Source organism: Gymnoscopelus braueri (genome assembly GCF_963280865.1).
Source record: "Gymnoscopelus braueri genome assembly, chromosome: 19".
Lineage (NCBI taxonomy): Eukaryota > Metazoa > Chordata > Actinopteri > Myctophiformes > Myctophidae > Gymnoscopelus > Gymnoscopelus braueri.
The window spans coordinates 11,798,289-11,818,882 of record NC_137621.1 but is presented as its reverse complement, the minus strand read 5'-3'; the positions used below and the strand labels follow the sequence as shown (position 1 = coordinate 11,818,882).

The following is a 20,594-nucleotide window of genomic DNA, read 5'->3' as shown; positions in this document are numbered from 1 at the left end:
AAACTTATTGTCTTTAATTACACTGCATAATTAAGCTCTTTATCAACAGTGCGCATAATAATCTATTTTCAAATAAACTAATCGAGGAAAAAAGTTAATATTCGCGTCCTTAGCAGCCGATAGCGATATTTACAGTAGCGATATTATGGTACCAAAGAAATGCTAATATCTGCCCATATACATCAGTCAATCCAATATTTCACACTATCGATGATATTTTCCACCGTGTAGACATCAAATTCTCAGCATTTTATGTTGAACTACTTCAACAACCCGTACTTGGTGTTTGTATGGAGCTTTTCCTCTACAACCTGTCATGTCTTCAACATCAATAGTTCTCTTCTGAACAAGTTGAAGGTCCAACGAACGGCACTCTAATCAAATCAAATTCCTCCGGCTAGACCTTGAGGACCTCAAGGAAATCTGGAGAGAGAAAAAAAAAACCTAACCGCAGAAATTTCAAACGAATGGCACCCAGTTTTTTTTCTTCTCTTTTTTCCTTTTTCCCATTTTTTTTTTTTCAATAAATAACCACATATCGATCAATGACCTCTCTATTTTTTGTGGTTCCCTTTCAGCGGTTTTAATGGGTAATAATGTTCTTTCAGGCTCTCCCACCAAGGACTAGTTAGTCTTCTGGAGAACATTGAAGGACGTCTGCAGCATGGAGGGCAGATGCATATCTACCAGAATCCCCACGTTGATGCCAGCAAACGGAACGACATTATCAGGTACAGACTATCTACTTTAACCCTTTAAGCGCGGGGAAAGCATCTGTGTAACCACTTTATCCATATTTTATACTTTGGCTATACAAAAATAGCAGATCTACAAGCTCATAGCGCTATGGGCTTGTAGATCTGGTATTTTTTTGAAAAATCGTGAAAATGTGTGCAAATCTTTGAATATACATATTTTTTCAAGCAAACATATTTTACTCAAATCTTTGCTTCTGGGGGGTCCCTGGAACAACATATTTTGAGATGGAGGGGTATGCGGCCTAATACATATAATTTCGGGGGTCCTTGACATGAAAAAAAGTTTGAGAACCACTGATATTATAGCAACATAGTTTTTTTTCCAAAAAACTCTTAGGATTTAGATGACATTTGTAGATTTGCAAAAATTTTCACGAAAGCTCATAGCGCGGCACGCTATGATCTGCTATTTTTTTAATAGCCAAATACATCAAAAAATAACACAGATGTGTTCCCGGTCTTAATGGATTAAACCTTTTTCTCCAACTGTAGTTTTATTTCACACATTTGTGTTGTTTATTTTGTTTTCATGATCATCAAGCCGCTTCTGCAGATTTGTAAGAAAATGTATTATCCTGCTGCCAAGGGCTCTCACTTTAGATGAAGTGTCATCACTTGGCAGAGACAACAAACACACACACACCCACGCACGCGCGCACCCACACACACACACCCACACACACACAGGCTCCTAAGGGGTTTTCAAGCACAGTGGATTGTTATAGTAACCATCCTTTGCTGCTGAATTGTTGGTCTCGGCAATTGGCGGAGTGGAGGCAGGCAGAGGATGGAGTGGTCGTGTTTGATTAGGACCGGATTCCAATCTCATGTGCCTTTAATACTTCAAAGGCCTGGCTAATTCACGGCAATTCGAGCGAGGTGTATTTACAGATAAAACATCTGGCAAAAGAAAACCTAACCACATGAACCCTTTTATAGCGTCCTTATACTGGGGGGGGTCTTGTAGATCTTCTATTTTCAAAAGATTTTTAGACATTTTACACATTTGAAAACTTGTGAAATGGGACATTCTGCAAAATGAGTACTTTATACTTTTGGTTAAAAGCCACCACTGGCTACCAGTTCTCACACACAGGCAGTGGGAATACACATACTATACATGTACACATGCACAAATACACACACATGCAGAAACAGGGCCAGTGTAAAACATCGTGTTAAATCTCACGTCTCTCTGTCCAGCCGAAGGCATCGTTTACAAATGTCATGTTTGACCACGTTGGGATACGTATGGATAAATGGGCGTCGACAGATGTATGAAACTTAACCCTAGTATATACTAAGCCCCCCCAGGGGCCACTATTTTCAAATGGCTGAAATGTAAATAGGGCTAAAGTAACTATAGTAACAAACATTTTCAAATCATTGTAGTGGAGTAAAAGTACAATAGGATTTGCCTCTGAGATGTAGTGCAGTAAAAGTATTGAAAATTGGAAATACTCAAGTAAAGTAAAAGTACCTACAAATTTTACTTAAGTACAGTACTTGAGTAAATGTTATTAGTTACTTTCCACCACTGCTGGTAGCAGCTGGCTCGCTTGGCCTCCATAATAAACCCCATGAACTGCTGATAGAGCCCTGGGGTGCTTCCTTTTTGCTTACCAGCATCTTCTGTATCTGTGTGTGCGTGTGTGTGTGTGCCTGTGTGCGTGTGTGCGCTCGCGCACCGCAGCCTTTGTAACAGTGGAGCGGCCCTGGACAAGGAGGACCTTGAGTCGTGCGGCGCGGTTGTCCTCGGCGAGCTCCCGAGGTTGTCGCAGAGCATGGCGACTGGCGGTCTGCTGACACAGGACCTCGTTAGCGCTCGGCGGCCCGACGTCCGGCGCGAGGACATCAGGTAACAAGCCGCCACCGCCACCACCTCCAGGAGCTGGAGAGCAGCCTGTTCGATATCACCGTTTCTTTTTGTCTCTGATCTGATTCTTTTGTCAGCATCACACAAACACCCTACGATCGACAGATCACATAGAAAAAAAGCACCTCTGGGCTACATACGGTTATCCCATTCAATCCGGGAACGCATCTGTGTCATTTTCAGATTTCTTTGGCCATTCAAAAATATCAGATCTACAAGCTCATAGCGCGGCAGCTTGTAGATCTGCTATTTTTGAAAAATCTTGAAGATTTTTCCAAATCTTTGAATATATATATTTTTTTAAAGCCAACATTTGTAACTCTAAATCTTTGCTTCTGGGGGTCCCTGGAGCAAAACATTTACAAATCATTTTGGGGGTCCTTGACATGAAAACGTTTGAGAACCACTGATATTATAGCAACAAACGGTTTTTTTTTCAAAAAACTGTTAGGATTTAGACGGCATTTGTAGAATCTGCAAAATTGCCCCAAAAATAATCTTGATTTCAAACAAAATAGCAGATCTACAAGCTCATAGCGCGGCACTCGGTGCCGCGCTATGAGCTTGTATATCTGCTATTTCTTAAAATCTTAAAAAATCTTAAAATGACACAGATGCGTTCCCGGTCTTAATGGGTTATATTTGACAGCTTATTTTTTCTTCTCCATTGTGTAGTGTGAAACATTTTCCCTTCACATTGTGATACGTTTTATTTATAGAAAAGTACTTTCTGAGATGCTTGAGTTGATCTTGTGTTACTACTGTGGTGATCTTTATTATTGTATTACCTATTATTAACTTTTTATATCAGGTGTGTGTGTGTGTGTGTGTGTGTGTGTGTGTGTGTGTGTGTGCGCGTGCGTGTGTGAGTAGACCTTTTTTTTTCTATGCTAAATGAAGGATAAGTCTGTGTCATAATAATGGAGTCATTCAGACATATCAGTGCTTCTGAAAGTGACAGCGTTCAAAAGACGTTTTGTGGGGGCACGGTGGCACAGTCGCCTCACAGCTAGAAGGTCCTGGGGTTCGATTCCCGCCGGGGACGCTGTGGGCGTGTTCTCTCCTCCACGTCATCAGTGCCCATACCCTAGGTGGGGGTTGGTGAAAGGGCCTTTCTGTGTGGAGTTTGCATGTTCTCCCTGTGTCCCCTAAGGGTAAGTACCCTCACAAAAAAAACATGCAGTACTCCTGGTCTCTATACCGCCTCCCCCTGGTCAGCCGGAGCGCCTGATGGAGGGGAAAAGGAACTGGTTGGAATAACGTGTTCCTTCCACGCGCTACCGTACGTCCAACCGGGGAAACCCCCCCCACCCCCCCCTGTCAGGTGATAAGAAGTGGCCTGCTCACTCCTCATGCGTTGAAGAAAGCATGAGCTCAGTTCAGGGCTCTCTCCCCAGGCTGGCAGAGGGAGAGTAGCGCCCAGGATTACAAGGTTAGGCATTGGCACTGGGTGAAAAAAAATAGGGTTACAAAATCGTGGGATAAAAATGTAGGGAAAAAACAAAACAAAAAAACGTTTTGTTTCTCTTCATAAGGAAAGTGACACGATTTAAAGCCACATTCTAAGTAAATTCCGGTCTCTATACTGCTGCACCCTCCCCTATTTTTTTCTTTGGTAATATTTTACAGGGGAGGAGGGGGGGGGTGTTTGAAATAAGCACCGACTTCCTGCACACTTCTCCTTTGATACGGTATCCCCCCCCCCCGTCCCCCCTGTCCACAAATGGGAAAGGTCATCGGCTGGCTGTCACCTTTGGCTGCAAACGCTGCACGGGTGAATGTCACGAGCAAATTAAAATGGCCCCTATCTGTGCCGCGCAGTCCTGGTGATAATGAGTAGCAGTCACCCCCGTGGAACCAAATCCGTGCTCCGCTTCACCACTTTATTGATTTGGGGGGCAGAGACCTTTTTCTGGAGCGGCTATAACGCTATACTCAATCCAAAGAAACACATCTAGCGGTGTCATTTTAACCCATTAAGACCGGGAACGCATCTGTGTAACCACTTTAAACCCATTTGTTTTATACTTTTATACTGGCTATTTAAAAAACAGCAGATATACGAGCTCATAGCGCGGCACCGAGTGCCGTGCTATGAGCTTGTAGATCTGCTATTTTTTGAAAAATCTTGAAAATGTGTGCAAATCTTTTAATATATTAATTTTTTTAAGTGAACATTTGTAACTCAAATATTTGCTTCTGGGGGGGTCCCTGGAACAACGTATTTTGATGGGGATCGGCAGCCAAAAACATAATTTTGGGGGTCCTTGACATGAAAAAGATTGAGCACCACTGAAAACATAAGGTTTTTCAGAAAACTGTTAGGATTTAGAAGACATTTTTAGAATCGTCTTCAGGTCTTAATGGGTTAAAAAAAACCCTTCTGTTCCTCTGGAGATGCCCGTTGGCTGGTTGACCTCGCACCCAGCTTTCAGCCTGGAGTACGCCGTGTGTGTGTGTGTGTCAGTGTGTGTGTGTGTGTTCTATTTGTGCTTGAACTCAATTAAGTGTCATCTACTGTAAGTATGTGCGTTATGTTACGATGGGATTTTAAAAGGATCTCTGGCTAATAAGCCAAATATGCCTTAATACATTATAATTGACCTCTATGACAAAAACATTTTAATGGAAAAACACCTTAAATATTTTTGTTATTTTAGAAACAGTGCATCTTCTACTCAAGAGGGACAATGCCCGTCGCATGTTGATGATGTCATTTGTCCGACTCCATTTGTGGTCCAGACCTATGGAATTCATGGAATGCATGTGCAAATAAAAACGTAATACTTCCTTGAGTTAAATCAATATTTTAAATGTTTTATTTGCACATGCATTCTGTACATTCCATAGGGCTGGACCACACATAGACAAATGACATCATCAACTTGCGACGGGCGTTGTCCCGCTTGAGCAAAAGACGCACCGTTTCTAAGTGTTTTTAATTTAGTATAATAGAGGACAATTATAATGTATTACGGCATATTTGGCTTATAAGGCAGGTATCCTTTTAACCCATTGATACCTGGAACGCATCTGTGTCACTTTAGATTTCTTTGGCTATTCAAAAATAGCAGATATACAAGCTCATAGCGCGGCACCGAGTGCCGCACTATGAACTTGTAGATCTGCTATTTTTGAAAAATCTTGTTTTTTTTTTGTTGTTTTTTTTCCCAAAAACTGTTAGGATTTAGATTTTTTTTAAAGAATCGCTTCAGGTCTTAATGGGTTAACATAGCGTTCTGAAAGGAGGACAGGGACGACTACACATTGTACCATAAATGATATTATTTATGTGCACGAATTTTAAATGCATTTTCATATTCTCCCTGACAGTCAAACAAGCTCTCTATCTTTTCAAATGCAATTACATATTTTGTTTTTTGATCTCTCTCTCTCTCTCTCTCTCTCTCTCGCTCTCTCTCTCTCTCTCTCTCTCTCCCCCCCCCCCCTCTCTGTGTGTCTATGTCTCTCCCTCTCTCATGGTGGTCCGACATGTCTCTCTCTCCACCACAGTGCGGCTCTCCCCCCGGACGGTGCTGCTCTGTGGGATCGCTGGTTCAAGCACGCCCTTGTGCTCAAGGAGCGGCGCGTCCTCAGCGCCGAGCGCCTCGTACAGCTGTTCGCGCCGCTGCTGCTGGAGCGCCATGCCACCTACGGCCACCAGGTAGCGTCGGTAACACACACACACTCACAGGTTTAGGGGGGGAGGGGGAGGGGGGGGGGGGGGCGCAACAGTTAATCGAATTAATCGATTTAACCGAGTATATAAGACTGGGAACGCATCTGTGTCATTTTAGATTTCTTTGGCTATTCAAAAATAGCAGATATACAAGCTCATAGGCACCCTCATATACAAGCCACGCGGCTTGTATATCTGCTATTTTTTGGCTATTCAAAAATAGCAGATATACAAGCTCATAGTGCGGCCCCCTCTTTTTTTATGTATGGATAAAAAAATATAAATAAACATTTGAGTTTGTTTTTAACTTTTTAACATAACTGAAATGTTTTGAAATAACAATAACAAAATGTAGGAAACCAAAAATAAAGGGATATTTACTTGCGACCCAAAAAAAATTGGTCCGCGACCCACATATGGGTCCCGACCCACTGTTTGGGAAACAGTGTACCAGACAGCTTGCCCCCTAGGTGCCATGCTGTAAAAACAAAAAAAAGCCCTTTAACATTGACTGCCAGAATTATTTCATATTTTTTTAGCCAGTGCCAGAGTTTTTCATTGGAAAAGAAAAAGTACTCAGGAGCCGAAATACAGCATTTTTAAGTTTTAAGTTAACAAGGAAGTGGATAGGAGTCTAGATCTTCAACTAATCATATCTCCTTGGTCTTTGGGTGAATTTTTTATTTTTTTTCACTTCACGTAGATCTACGTGATTGGCACGTGGCGGCTTTAAAGCGGTTCGCGTAGATCTACGTGATTGGCAGTCAATGTGTTAATTTGATATTAGCTCAAGTAAAGCTGTTGCCACGGCGACCACATGACGCGTGAACGAAGCAGCGACTTAAGACATCCTTCACAATGGAGACAGAAAAGTCTTTGAAATGATTATTTCCCACTCATTGACTTCCTGGCTGAGGAGGAGGATGGCCAATTAAAGGATTTACTTTAGTTTATTTAAATGTGTTTGTGGTAGTCGTGGCGACCCGGAGACATCGGGGTTTGTGACGGTCCTGATACAAGCGCAAGAGAGAGACCGGCAGAGAGAGAGACAATCAGAGAGAGAGAGAGAGAGAGAGAGAGAGCGATACTGTGTAAAACATTACAAAAGCAAAAGAGATGCTACCATTACCTTCATCATTTCCACACAGTATAATCCTTAGTGTTATTTTAAATCCGAACAGTGTTAGAAATGGGACAGGGAACGTAATGGGTGTATGTCCACGTTCACATTTTGTGGGAGAAATACACGGACACAGAAGAAGGTATTTTCTTCCCACACTACGTTATAAGTGGGTTTAGGACCCATCCGTGGTGAAAGTTTTTCTTTCCGTCACGAAAATGTGTCTTTCGCTGTGACACCATGCTGTGGAAAACACGGCCATAGGCTAAGCTCTGCAGGACGTGCTGTGATTGGCTAGCGAGACACATGATGAAATTAACTTCAAACTTCGCAGACGCGCTGTGATTGGCTAGCGAGACGCATGATGAAATTAATAATAATGTAAAAAATGTAAGAACGTCACTTCGCAGGACGTGCTGTGATTGGCTACCCTACATGATTTCACATCAGAAATATAGGCTTTCATGTTCAAAATCTGCAAAGTTTCCCATTAACACTGGGATTCTACAGTGCAAAATAGGCTCCTCCCACTAACTTTGGAAGCCAATTACAGATGAACGGTAGGGACTATCAAAATTCGGCCTAAACCGTATATATTTTTTTATCACATTGGTACAGAGGTCATGAGTACAAATTTTTGTGAGATTTGGACAAAATCTGTAGGAGGGGCAACAAAATTTTATTTTAAGAAAATTCAAACGGTGGAAAATCGAGTCACACACAAACGGGCGTGGCCTATATGGGGAGTTGCATCATGATCCAGGGAGTTTTACTCTTCGACCTACGGTTCATGAGGCCGACTGGTGTAATACTTTTTTCCCAACGTAGGACAAGCGACCGTCAACTTTCTCTACCAAGTAGGGATGCAAATCATCGATTAATTCATTGATAGTTCATAACCTTATAGATCGATTAATTGATAGGCGGCGTTTTTTAGGACCAAAAGGAAAATTCTTGTCCGAAACCGGAAATGAGTGCAGAAACATAATTGCCTTGATGTATATCACATTAACGAGCCTCAACGAGCATCAGCTGGTCACAGACACACACACGCCTCCCCTCTGCAGTGCTCTATGGAGTCTGTCTCATTTCTCTCCAAAAGCCCTTGAATGTGATGGAATATGGTTAAGGATTACTGTGATTATGGTAAACTCACATTAAAGGAGCATTTCACCCCTGGAAGAAACTGCAATCACTCAATGGTAATAGTATTTGTAGTAGATAACAGTAGCGCAATTTAAAATTTGCAACCTATGGCCAGAAAAATTATGAAATCTGTGTGTTTGACTAGGGTTTGACTGGACTGCTGCATTACTACAATGACCATAATGCTTTGGTGCACTGCACCTCCTTGTGGCAGGGGAGGTCGCATGTGGGTGTGATCTCCAACAATAACATCCAAACAGCATGCCAGTGTTGCCATGTCTGCTTATTGTAAGCGGCTTCTTTCTAAAATGTAGTTGATATTTGGGCTTGTTTCCAAATGTTTTGATTGCTGTTTAAACCAGTGGTTCTCAAACATGTTCATGTATTTTTCCACAGACCCCCATCTGAAATTATAATTTGTGGCAGGGAGCCCCTAACAAATATGTGTAAAAAATATTCCACATTTTGAAAAGCAAATAAAAATATTTTGCAAAAAAAAAAAAAAAAATCCACATTTTGGACTTTTTCCCCCTCAAGATTTGTTTGTAAATAGCAGATCTACAAGCTCACAATGGGTTGCGAAGCGTTGTGAGCTTGTAGATCAGCAATTTTCAAATATATAATATCCCATGTCTAGGTAAAGTGCTCTTGGCATAGTTATTTTTCTTTTGGGCTTGTTTTCATAGACCTGGCTGCTTATTTCTCTCACAATATCTGGCAACACTGGCTGTCCTCGCACACGTTCAACTAGTTACATATATGTCCAAGGATTCGTTAGTGATGTCATATCCCTGCAAATCCTTAGTATCTTTATGCAGTTTCACTTCCGTGTCGCATAGTATTGACATCACTGTCACATCCTTTGTATTATGATCCTAGCCTTTCGTGACGGTGTTTGTTTACCAGCGCTGCCACTCCACGCTGTATTTTTTTTTTCAAACACTACACAGGATTATTATTTCATGTCAACATTCAAGTACAACTATCAGAAGATAACTCAGGTAAAGTAATGCCTCACTCTGCAAGGGGGGTTGCCCGCTGGCCACAGCTAATGGGAGTGGCCGAGTGGGGAAAGAAGGTTGAACAAAGTGTTACGGACACACCATTGGGTCTGTCTGTGGAGCTGGTCTGACTGAGACGCGCCGAGACATGTAGTGCGGAAAGGAATGAGACATATCTCTCATGACGTAAATAACGTCACAACGTTTGCGAAGATTACTAGATATCTAAAAACACAGATTATTCACAAAAAAAACCCAGGATCTTGTTTCTTGACTCCTAAACTTCATTAAAAGACGTCCAGGGGTGAAATGGCCCTTTAAGATATCACACACATACATACATCCTACTATATAATTGGAGTAACCTCTGTCTGTCTGTCTTGGTGTCTTGGGTCGACCGGGTATGGGCTAGTACCTGTAACTTTCATTAACTAGTTTTCAAAAACAGCAATTAATCGATTATAGATTAATTGTTAACATCCCTACCACCAAGTGTGGTAACTGTTGCCCTTACGATTTCTGAATTGAAAAATACTTGAAGGTAGTTTTCCCATTTTCCCATTCAAGTCAATGGGGAAAAAAAATAATTCACTAATTAATTTATATACATACAACATATCGCTTAGCACACGATTCCAGATGAAGCCGGTCGATTTGACATGATTATGACTCCTTGCATGCGTCGTCAAAACTGTGGGAGGAGTAGCGCGGCAAACTTTAGTTTATCTGTAAAGAAATAAAGTCGCCCAAGTGCTATACTGTGTCGCCCTTAAAGGCAACCACACTAACTAGTGAAACTAGCCACTCTACTTGGTCAGTTATAAGCTTGTAGATCTGCTATTTTCCCTCATTTTTGCACCACATCGTTGTGCGACGAAGTATAAAATAACACTTAAGTGGTAAATCGATGTGTTGATATATAAAACAACACAAATACGTGTAAAGAAACACGGGGAAGTTCCTACATGTCTGAATCTGCAAAATAGGGGAAGTTCTCTATAAGCCTCTATCTAGGCTTCTAAACTTCTCCTGCACAATATGGTTATATGCATTTCTTTCTTCTGTTTTTAACTCTTTATGTCCCCCATGGGGGTCCCTAGATGACAGTGAGGTGACAATTTAAGGACTTTTTAATACCTCAAAAAGAGAGGAAAGAAAAAAAGCCCATTGCTATATAAAAGGAATCAACAAACTATACTATAAAAACTGGTCAAACGTTGACCAAATTGTCAAATAATATAAGAGGCAAGAATGAAAATAGCCGATCTGCAAGCTCACAACGCCTCGCGTTGCGAGGCGTTGTGGGCTTGTAGATCTGCTATTTTCACAATATTTATCTGAGGAACAGAGTCAAACTAAATGCAATGCCTCAACTCCTACACTTCAAGTGCTTGTCAGGGTGGGGGGTCCCCAGTTCAAATGATTATTTTGGGGGGTCACGGCCTGAAAAGGTTGAGAACCACTGCTTTATGTGGTAATAAATAAAACTGAAAAACTGTAATCGATTGAATAATCGGTAAGAAAATAATCAATAGTTGCAGCCCTACTCTTGATTATTTCTCTCTCTCTCTCGGTCTGTCTCTCTCTCACACACTCTCTCACTCTCTCTCTCTCTCACAACGAGCTCTTACTCTCTCTCTCTCTCTCTCTCTCTCACACTCTCTCTCTCTCTCTCGCCACACGAGAGTAAACAGAGCGGTTCCATTCAGGTCTTCCTTCCACATGGCCGGTGGCCACTCTGACAAATGGAGTATGTATGCAGCTTGCATGGCACCGCACTCAAAGAGGCCCTTTGAATATTCAAGTGCCAAACAGTTGCATTCATTGATATCTATAAAAGATGCAGCGGGAGTCCGGTGAGGGTCCTCTCAACCCACGGTGCATTTAACTTGATGTAAAAAAAAAGAAGAAAAAAAAAGAAGAGGGAAAATGAAAATAAAGAGACATATCAAGAGACGGGGAATTGAGTCTTGATTGAGCGATGCCATCGAATGTACCAAGTGGCCAGATCAGGTTGGCCATGTGCCTGCCTTCATTAGTTTGTCTCTCTCTCTCTCTTCTCTATGTCTCTCCTCCTCTATCTACTCAGAGAATTAACCCATTAAGACCGGAAACGCATCAGTGTCATTTTTAGATTTCTTTGGCTATTTGTAGATCTGCAATTTCTTTTGAAAAATAGTTGAAATTTGTGAAAATCTTTAGTTTGAATATATATATAAAACTTTTTTTTCTTTAAGCGAACATTTGTAACTCAAATCTTTGCTTCTGGGGGATTTTAATGTCTTCTAAATCCTGACAGGTTTCTGAAAAACGTATGTTTCTATATCAGTGGTTCTCAAACTTTTTTCATGTCAAGGACCATCCAAAATGTTATGTATTTGTCCGCCGACCCCCCCATCTAAAAATATTTTGTTCCAGGGACCCCTAAGAAGCAAAGATTTGAGTTAAAAAATGTTATATATATATTCAAAGATTTGGCAAAAAAATCTACACTTCTTTCCCGGATTGAATGGGTTAAAGCTGGTATAGGCTTGTCAATCGGGCAAAGTGACCCGCCGATAATAACAGCCGTCGTACTTGAAGTTTGTCTATTGTCAAAACAGAAGGAAAAAAAAGAGAAACAAATAATCCCACTGATCACCTTCATATTAGCGCTCATTAAAAGTTACAAATGGCCATCAGAGGCAGAGAGGCTGGTGTTTGATGACGAGAGAGAGAGAGAGAGAGAGGGAGAGAGAGAGGGAGAGGGAGAGAGATGGCGATGCTGGCCATGATATGGAGGAAAGGGAAAGGAGAGATGGAGGGAGAGAGGGAGGCAATCGGCGTGTGGCATCTCCCTGCTCCTCATCTCACGGAACAGCACCTCTTAATTGTGTCTCCTCCTCGTCTCCCCGGAGATCAAATAAAAAAGCTGGAGTAGGAGAGTAGAGAGCAGTTTGTCTCGATCCTCTCAGCCAAGAGAGGAGATATCTTCTGGAACGTGTTGCACATTAACGCCAGGGTGATTGCATTCTTTAGGCGCTCCTCTAATCTCATGGATGAGAGGAGACTGAGAGAGAGAGACAGAGAGAGAGATGGGTGGGGGGGACACACACATATGATTGAAAGAGAGTCGCGGAGCGAAAGTGTGCGAGAGAAATTATCTCTTTTTGTAGTTAAGACGACAGAGAGAGTTGAAGTTTGAAGTTATTTTCTCCCTCGGTGTCACCTCCGTGAGAGCGGAGTTGACACCCCCCCCCCCCCCCCCCCCTACACACAACCGAAAAAATAAATGACTTCTCTAATCGGTGGGAGTTCAATTTGACGCTTCCTTCACAATATGGATGGCAATTAGAATGTGGATTTTTAATTTGTGCCGCTCCTTGTAGGCCAAAGAGCTGCTGAGGACGCTCCTCCTGTCTCGGTCCGATGAGGATGAGGAGGGCCCCTCAGCGGACGAGGAGGAGCAGGATGAGGAGAACCACGAGGAGGAGGAGGAGGAGGAGAGTGTCTCGTCGTCCTCTTCGTCGCGCGGTCTTCCCTCTCTCCACCCGGGCGACAGAGAGGAGCGCCGATCCGCTACGCCGTCGTCGGCGCACCACCCAACCACCATACAAGGTCACTGAACAGCATCAATAACAATAACCAGTGGAGGAAAAAAGTACTCAAATGTTTTACTTAAGTAAAAGTATCAATACTGCAATGTAGAAGTACTCTGTTACAAGTAAAAGTCCGGATTCAAAATGTACTTGAGTAAAAGTACAAAGGTATTGGTATCAAAATGTACTTAAAGTACCAAAAGTAAAAGTACTAAAATGTTTGAAAATAGCAGATATACAAGCTCGCATCGCGTTGTGAGCGATGCGTTGTGAGCTTGTAGATCGCTATGTAGAGCTTGTAGACCGGCTATTTTCAAATAGCCTGGTATAAAATAGGGCTAAAGTGATTAAAGGTAGGGTAAGTGATTTACTTTGGATAAAATAAGTGTTAAATGGCTCTATATTCTGATAGTACTCATTGCTGTAGAGTGTTTGTTCAGTAAAAGGAGTCTCCCATGTCTCTCCGGCTCTTTATTAAACAGAAAATGCATTTTCAATGCTCTCTCCTGATTGGCTTAAATGTTGTCACCTACCTGAAAATGTACTACAGTATATTCTGTTAACTAAAGAGCTGGAGAGACCTCTGTGACCGAACAAACGCTCTGTAGCAATGATTACTATCAGAATATAGTACTTTCACCTTTTTAACAAAAAATATATCACTTACCCTACCTTTAGTGTATGTTTCATAATATAATAATTTATATCTGCTAATTAACTAGAAACTAAAGTTTTCAAACAATTGGAGTAAAAGTACAATATTTGCCTCTGAGATGTAGTGGAGTAGAAGTAAAAGTACTGAAAATTGGAAATACTCCACTAAAGTAAAAGTATCTCAAAATTGTTCTTAAGTACAGTACTTGAGTAAATGTACTGTAATCTCACACACCACATTCACATCTGATCGGCTTCTTGGCTTTGGATTTAAAAGCCTGATTTATACGTTATAGCAGATCTACACAAGCATGTGTTTTTTGGTGCGAGACACTGGCATGGCAACTAAGGATAAATCAGGCTTAACCTGGCAAGAAACAGTGAATCAAACAGAAACAAAACAAGGTTTTGTCAATCAGCTTGTTTTGGACAAGAAGGAAGCAGCAGATATATGTTATTAAGACAGAATGTCAGAGGTGTAGATAAGCTACTAAAGCTACAGTCCCGGACCTATTTTAATGAATAAAACATTCTAACCAGCAGCTACAGTGTTTGGAGCCATGTGGTCAGGCACTGATCTCCCTGCTCCTCCACTGAGAAATGGAAACCCTGTATAGGACACCTACTGGATGACAATGTCAATAAAGTTATTTGAAGCGCTAGATGCGCTGCGCCATCTTTACTGTGGGCATCATTGCACTTACTTCTCTCCAGTCCATCCGGAGAGACATAAAACTTAGCGATTATACTGTAGCTCTAAAGCAGCACTATCTATGTGACTTTGCACTTGACTTCCACACCAGATTTGAACCCGGTTTCCCACGCAACTGCTGAATTTGTTTCTTGAAAATGTTTTGAGTCTTGACCATCGGGTCAAAATTCGTGTCACATCCTGTGTGTCTAGGTGAGACATGACCTTTGACGCGATCTAAATGTCTCAATAGAAGAGCAGGGAGACCAAATACAACCACCCCCAATTGTATAAGTTGTATTGTATTAAAGTACTCTATACCATACAGATTGGAAAAAATAAAAAGGTATTCATAAACAAAAAGTTACATAGCGAGGCTTTGAGACAGCCTCATTCGATGCCAGTGACAACGCATTGTAATCTATCGATTCATCGTACCGTTGCGTCATCAATACATTCTGACACTTTTACACAACATCATCCGCAAACTGTCCTAACATCCCCCCCAAAAAAGTCTGTTCTTCTGTGTTTACGGGTCAGGGAGAGAGGGAGAGAGAGAGATGCAGAACAATGGGGGCTGAAATCATGTCCCTTTGAGAGCCAATCGCTGCTCAGACATTAAAAAAAAACAAAAAACGAACCCCTTTTTTTTATGAAAGAAATCATTTTCACCACAGCTCTTTTCTTATGAATCCCCCCACAGCTCCCAGTGTTCACAGGGCTCCTCTATTCAGAACCCCCGCCACCAACACACCCCCCTACCCCCCCCCCCCCCCCCCCCCAGTCCCTATTTCCATCCTCAGCCTCCCTTCATCCCTTCCTTCTGATTCTCACTGTGAGCTTTCTGTTTCTTACAGAACTACAAAGTACTGAAGAGGACAGCCGGAACCAAAGCCCTGTGGAAAGTATTCCTATTAGAGGTAAAAAGGCAGCGCCGGTGCCCCGGCATTCATAGCGTCCTTGTGTTAGCGCCCGGTTTGTTTTTCTTTTTCCGACCGCGGTGAATAAATGGGTTTCTTTTTGTTAACCCGTTAAGACCGGGAACGCGTCCGTTACGTGTCATTTTAAGATTTCTTTGGGCTATTCAAAAAAATAGCAGATATACAAGCTCATAGCGCGGCACATGAGCTTGTGGATCTGCTATTTTTTTTTTTAATCGTGAAATTGTGTGCTAATCTTTAAGCGAGCATTTGTAACTCAAATCTTTGCTTCTGGGGGGGGTCCCTGGAACGACATATTTTGAGATGGGGGTCCGCGGCCAAATACATATCATTTTGGGGGTCCTTGACATGAAAAAAGGTTTTAGGACCACTGATATTATAGCAACATATATATATATATTTTTTTTTAAACTGCTAGGATTTAGAAGACATTTGTAGAATCCCCCCAGAAGCAAAGATTTGAGTTAAAATCTTTGCTTTAAAATATATTATATTTTAAAGATTTGCACAAATTTTCAAATATTTTTCAAAAAATAGCAGATCTACAAGCTCATAGCGCGGCACTATGAGCTTGTAGATCTGCTATTTTTTTTAATAGCCAAAGAAATCTAAACAGATGCGTTCCCGGTCTTAATGGGTTAAACGCCCGACGGCTGAGGCAAGGATGATCAAGGTGAATCTAGGGTCAAAGTCCCACCTGAAGAGTTGCGCTAGTTCTCTCTAATTATCTCTCCACAAAAAAAAGAAAGAGAGAGAGAGAGAGAGAGAGAAAAAAGAAAAAAACACAGTGCCCGGTCCGAGGCGCCGCTCCTGGCAGAAACAGATAATTCACTGGGCCGCGGGTATAATGCGGCTTCTCTAATTGTCCGGACGCCGCGGCGCGAGAGGCGAGAGATCTGTCACGCGGGTTCTCATTATCTATCTAACCCATTGAGACCGGGGAAGGCGTCCGTGTAATTTTTAGGTATATGGCACACTTTGGGCATATTATAGCATACTTTGGCTATTCAAAAATAGCAGATATAAGGCTTGCTAGCTCTCATGCATTGAAGGAGGCATGAGCTCGGCTCTAGGCTCTCCCTAGGGCTGGCATAGGGAGTGTAGCGTCCAGGATTACTTAGACAATTGGACCTGGGTTACAAAATCGTGGGATAAACATTTTAATTAAATAAAAAAAATAGCAGATATACAAGCTCAGAGCAGCTTGTACATCTGCTTTTTTTTTTTATCATGAAAATGTTTGCAAATCTGTCGAATACATATATATTTTTAAACGACATCTTTAACTCAAATATTTGCTTCCCTGGAACAAAATATTTTGAGATGGCAGCCAAATACATTTTGGGAGGTCCTTGACATGGAAAAGTGTGAGAACCACACTGTCATAGCAACATAAGTTTGTCAGAAAACTGTTAGGATTCAAAAAACTTTTTTTTTTTGTATAATCGGCCTGAGGTCTTAATGGGCTAAACAATGCTCTGGGCGAAAGGCTGGAACTTGAAAAAGGAGGAGATGTGAAGACATGCTGAAAGCGTCCGTCCCTTTCCACCGAGCCCTCTGAAATGTAAAACAAAAATGCCTGTAATGCACTTTTCTGTCAGATGTCCTACTGGGGGCTTGTTTCATGCGGCGAGTCGTTCGGGGCCGAGTCCGGCTTCCCAGTCACTGTATTACTAACCCATTAAGACCGGGAACGCATCCGTGTCATTTTTTTAATTCATTTTGGCTATTCAAAAATAGCAGATATACAAGCTCATAGCGCGGCACCGAGTGCAAATCTTTGAATATATATGTTTTTTAAAGCAAACGTTTTTAACTCAAATCTTTGCTTCTGGGGGATTATACAAATGTCTTATAAATCCAGTTTATTTTTTATTATTTTTATTATATTGCTATCAGAATATCAGTGGTTCTCAAACTTTTTTCATGTCAAGAACCCCCAAAATGTTGTTCCAGGGACCCCCCAGAAGCAAAGATTTGAGTTAAAATCAAAAAATGATATAATATTCTAAGATTTGCACAAATTTTCAGGATTTTTTTAAAATAATAGCCAAAGTATAAAATAATGGTTAAAGTGGTTACACAGAGGTGCGTTCCTGGTCTGAATGAGCTAATCAAAAGAGATGGAAAACCAGTGAATAGTTCCACTGTGGCTCGCCCAGAAAAACACAACTAAAAAGTTCCCCCCAGTGAGAGATGTCTGTCTGTCTATCTGTGTGCACGTGGAAGTGCACGTGTTAGCCTGTAAAGACCGGTGGTTCTCAAAAGTGGGGTCCGGGACCGCCTAAGGGGTCCATGAGGGGTTTTCCAGGGGGTCCCCCAGCCAAAAGAGTCACAGTTTTTAAACGCTTAAAGGATTATTTAAATGTTTTTTATTACATCTACATGCTCACAGCGTGTCTGGATGCCACGCCTTGTTGTGCTTATAGATCGTCCATTTTCACAGGGGGGGGGGTCCGCGGCCAAATACTCAATCAATCTGGGAGTCCTTGACATAAAAACCACTGCCGTAGACCCAGCGTGATATGAGTTGGTTAATTTCTTCATATAAAAGCAAAATGGCCTTATAAAACTACAAAAGGGGCATACGGATGGTTGCATGTAATTGTCACATCATTTATTCATTTAATTTATTTTTAGAAAAGGGTACAACTTGTTGTTTTTTTAATCTCCAGAAAGGAAATGTTAATGTAGAGACATGCAGATATTCATAACAGCCATACGCTGTCTCTCTGTCTGTCGGTTCGCCGTATGCAACGGCATCGTCATGCCCAGACGACTGGCCATTTATTATGTACATCTGTGCGCACTTCTCAAAATATGATACCTACTCCAGTGTGCGGCAAACCCATTACGAGTGTTTTTAAAACCGAAAGACCAGCCGCTGTCTTCCTGGAAGGGGGTTGAGAGGGTGATTACCGCCCTGCGGAAAACGACCGCGCGTACGCTCGACTGGAACCAGCAGCTTAGGCCGACTGGGCACATTGTCTTCACACACACACACACACACACACACACACACACACACACTCCTGCTCAGCCACTGAAGCGTGTTGTCTCATCAAACACAGAAACCTCCCAAAGTTGGAAACCTAGGTCTTGATCAAATATTTGACACGGACATTTGCCTCTGTGTGTGTGTGTGTGTGTGTGTGTGTGTGTGTGTGTGTGTGTGTGTGTGTGTGTGTGTGTGTGTGTGTGTGTGTGTGTGTGTGTGTGTGTGTGTGTATGTGTGTGTGTGTGTGTGTGCCCGTGCGCGTGTGTGTCTTTGAACAGAGACAAAGGCGTATCAGCTGCTTAAACAGTCTGCCACGCAGGAGAGACCGCAGAGCTCTGGGGAGCAGGAAGAGAGAGAGAGCGCTCCGTCAGGTAAGAAGAGAAAGAGAAAGCCCCGGGTCAACCGGAGCCCGGCCGTCGGTCAACACTGACCATATGTTCTCACCACGCCATAAAGATACCGCGCAAACAGCACATTTCCTATGTTCACACATTATCTGAACGAGAGGCAAAGAGCAGGCCTCTCTCTCTGCCATGTGGCTTTAACCCATTAAGACCGGGAACGCATTCCGTGTCATTTTTAGATTTCTTTGGCTATTCAAAAATAGCAGATCTACAAGCTCATAGTGCGGCATCGTGAAAATGTGTGCAAATCTTTGAATATATATGTTTTTTAAAGCGAATATTTTTTATCTCAAATCTTTGAACGTATGTTGCTATAATACCAAACCTTTTCATGTCAAGGACCACCCAAAATGATATATGTACTTGGCCGCGGACCCCCATCTCAAAATATTTTGTTCCAGGGACCCCCAGAAGTTGTAACAGAGTAAAACAATGTTCGCTTATACATAAAAATACATATTCAAAGATTTGCACAAATGTTCACGATTGTTCAAAAATAGCAGATCTACAAGCGCCGCGCTATGAGCTTGTATATCTGCTATTTTTGAATAGCCAAACAAATCTTAAAAAATAACACAGATGCGTTTGCGGTCTTAATGGGTTAAAACATGGTTCATACTCCATCGAACGACCGCGTCATACTTCACTAAGTACTAAGCGTGTTAGCTTAATACTTAGTAATTAGCATAGCACAACACGGCCGTACTACTTTAAACACGAGGCGCTGTTAGCTTAGTACTTAGTACTACTTAGCGTAATACTAAGTACTAAGCTAACAACACGTCTCGTCGCGACACGTTGTTAGCTTGTAGATCTGTTCTTTTTTTTTGGCAAGTGAGTGAGTCGTTACCACGCAGTATAAATCTAACCTTAAGTCACACACCGTATTAATATGCGTCTCAGATTAGCTCCCAATTAGAGGCCCAAATCAAATGGTTTGATCTGTTCCATGTTTGCTCTTTTAAGGAATAAATGATGGCGATGAAGAGGACCTGCACTCCTCACATCAAGACCCTTACCCCCGGTAAGAACACTAGTTATTATTCATCATCCAGCTAGCCACAGGAAATGGGCCACCAGACACCAAAGTGGTTGATGCACATTTGCATGGCCGGCTCTCATAATTCCACATTCATTTCCATAAGATCAAGGGGCCGCCACCCATTAACTCGCTCACAAAGACAAAGGGCCCCCAGTGCCCCCCCCTACCCCATGTCCCTCTCACTATTTGCAGCGTTTGCCAGTTTTTCCCCCCATTTTTTAAGGAATCGAAAGCAAAATGGCTACCAGGTAAACAAATTAGAGTTGTGTGATCTTTTACGTTCCTGAGAGCGCAAACAGATCAAGTCAAGAACGGAATCAAAGACGACTGTTTTGCAAAAGAAGGAGACTTCAAGTGTTCGACAAGTATACGAGGCATCCTTTCCATTTTCCTTGAACCACACATTTAGGTTCGCCTCAAAATCAGAGCTCTGAGTGGGCTGGGGGGGGGGGGGCTGGGGACATCTTAACGATAAATAGCCCGGCGGAAGCTATATAACATCGCCTCGCTTTCGCATTTGAATATCAACACGACTTCATCAAAATGTGCAATTGCGCGGCGGGTCCTTAAAGCACCTCTTCACCGCGAAGCCCATTTGGTGCTCCAGTAATGGCTGGGTAAACGTTATGGGGAATAATCTTCTCTGATTTCATGTGATTACCGCGGGGCACCACGCTGACACAAGGGCCCGCAAAGTCTGCGTCTA

The 20,594-nt window shown here is 42.2% G+C and overlaps 1 protein-coding gene across 2 annotated transcripts in view; it reads left to right on the top strand.

Annotated features, from left to right (window-relative positions):
* Positions 1 to 20,594, top strand: part of kiz (kizuna centrosomal protein) — a 59,547-nt gene that overhangs the window by 20,927 nt on the left and 18,026 nt on the right. For both annotated transcript variants that reach the window (XM_080413887.1, XM_080413888.1), the window contains 7 exons: positions 609 to 731; positions 2,452 to 2,616; positions 6,148 to 6,298; positions 12,949 to 13,177; positions 15,361 to 15,423; positions 18,721 to 18,813; positions 19,813 to 19,870. In XM_080413887.1, the coding sequence (XP_080270013.1) occupies positions 609 to 731; positions 2,452 to 2,616; positions 6,148 to 6,298; positions 12,949 to 13,177; positions 15,361 to 15,423; positions 18,721 to 18,813; positions 19,813 to 19,870 (882 nt within the window). The remainder of the gene's footprint in view (positions 1 to 608; positions 732 to 2,451; positions 2,617 to 6,147; positions 6,299 to 12,948; positions 13,178 to 15,360; positions 15,424 to 18,720; positions 18,814 to 19,812; positions 19,871 to 20,594) is intronic.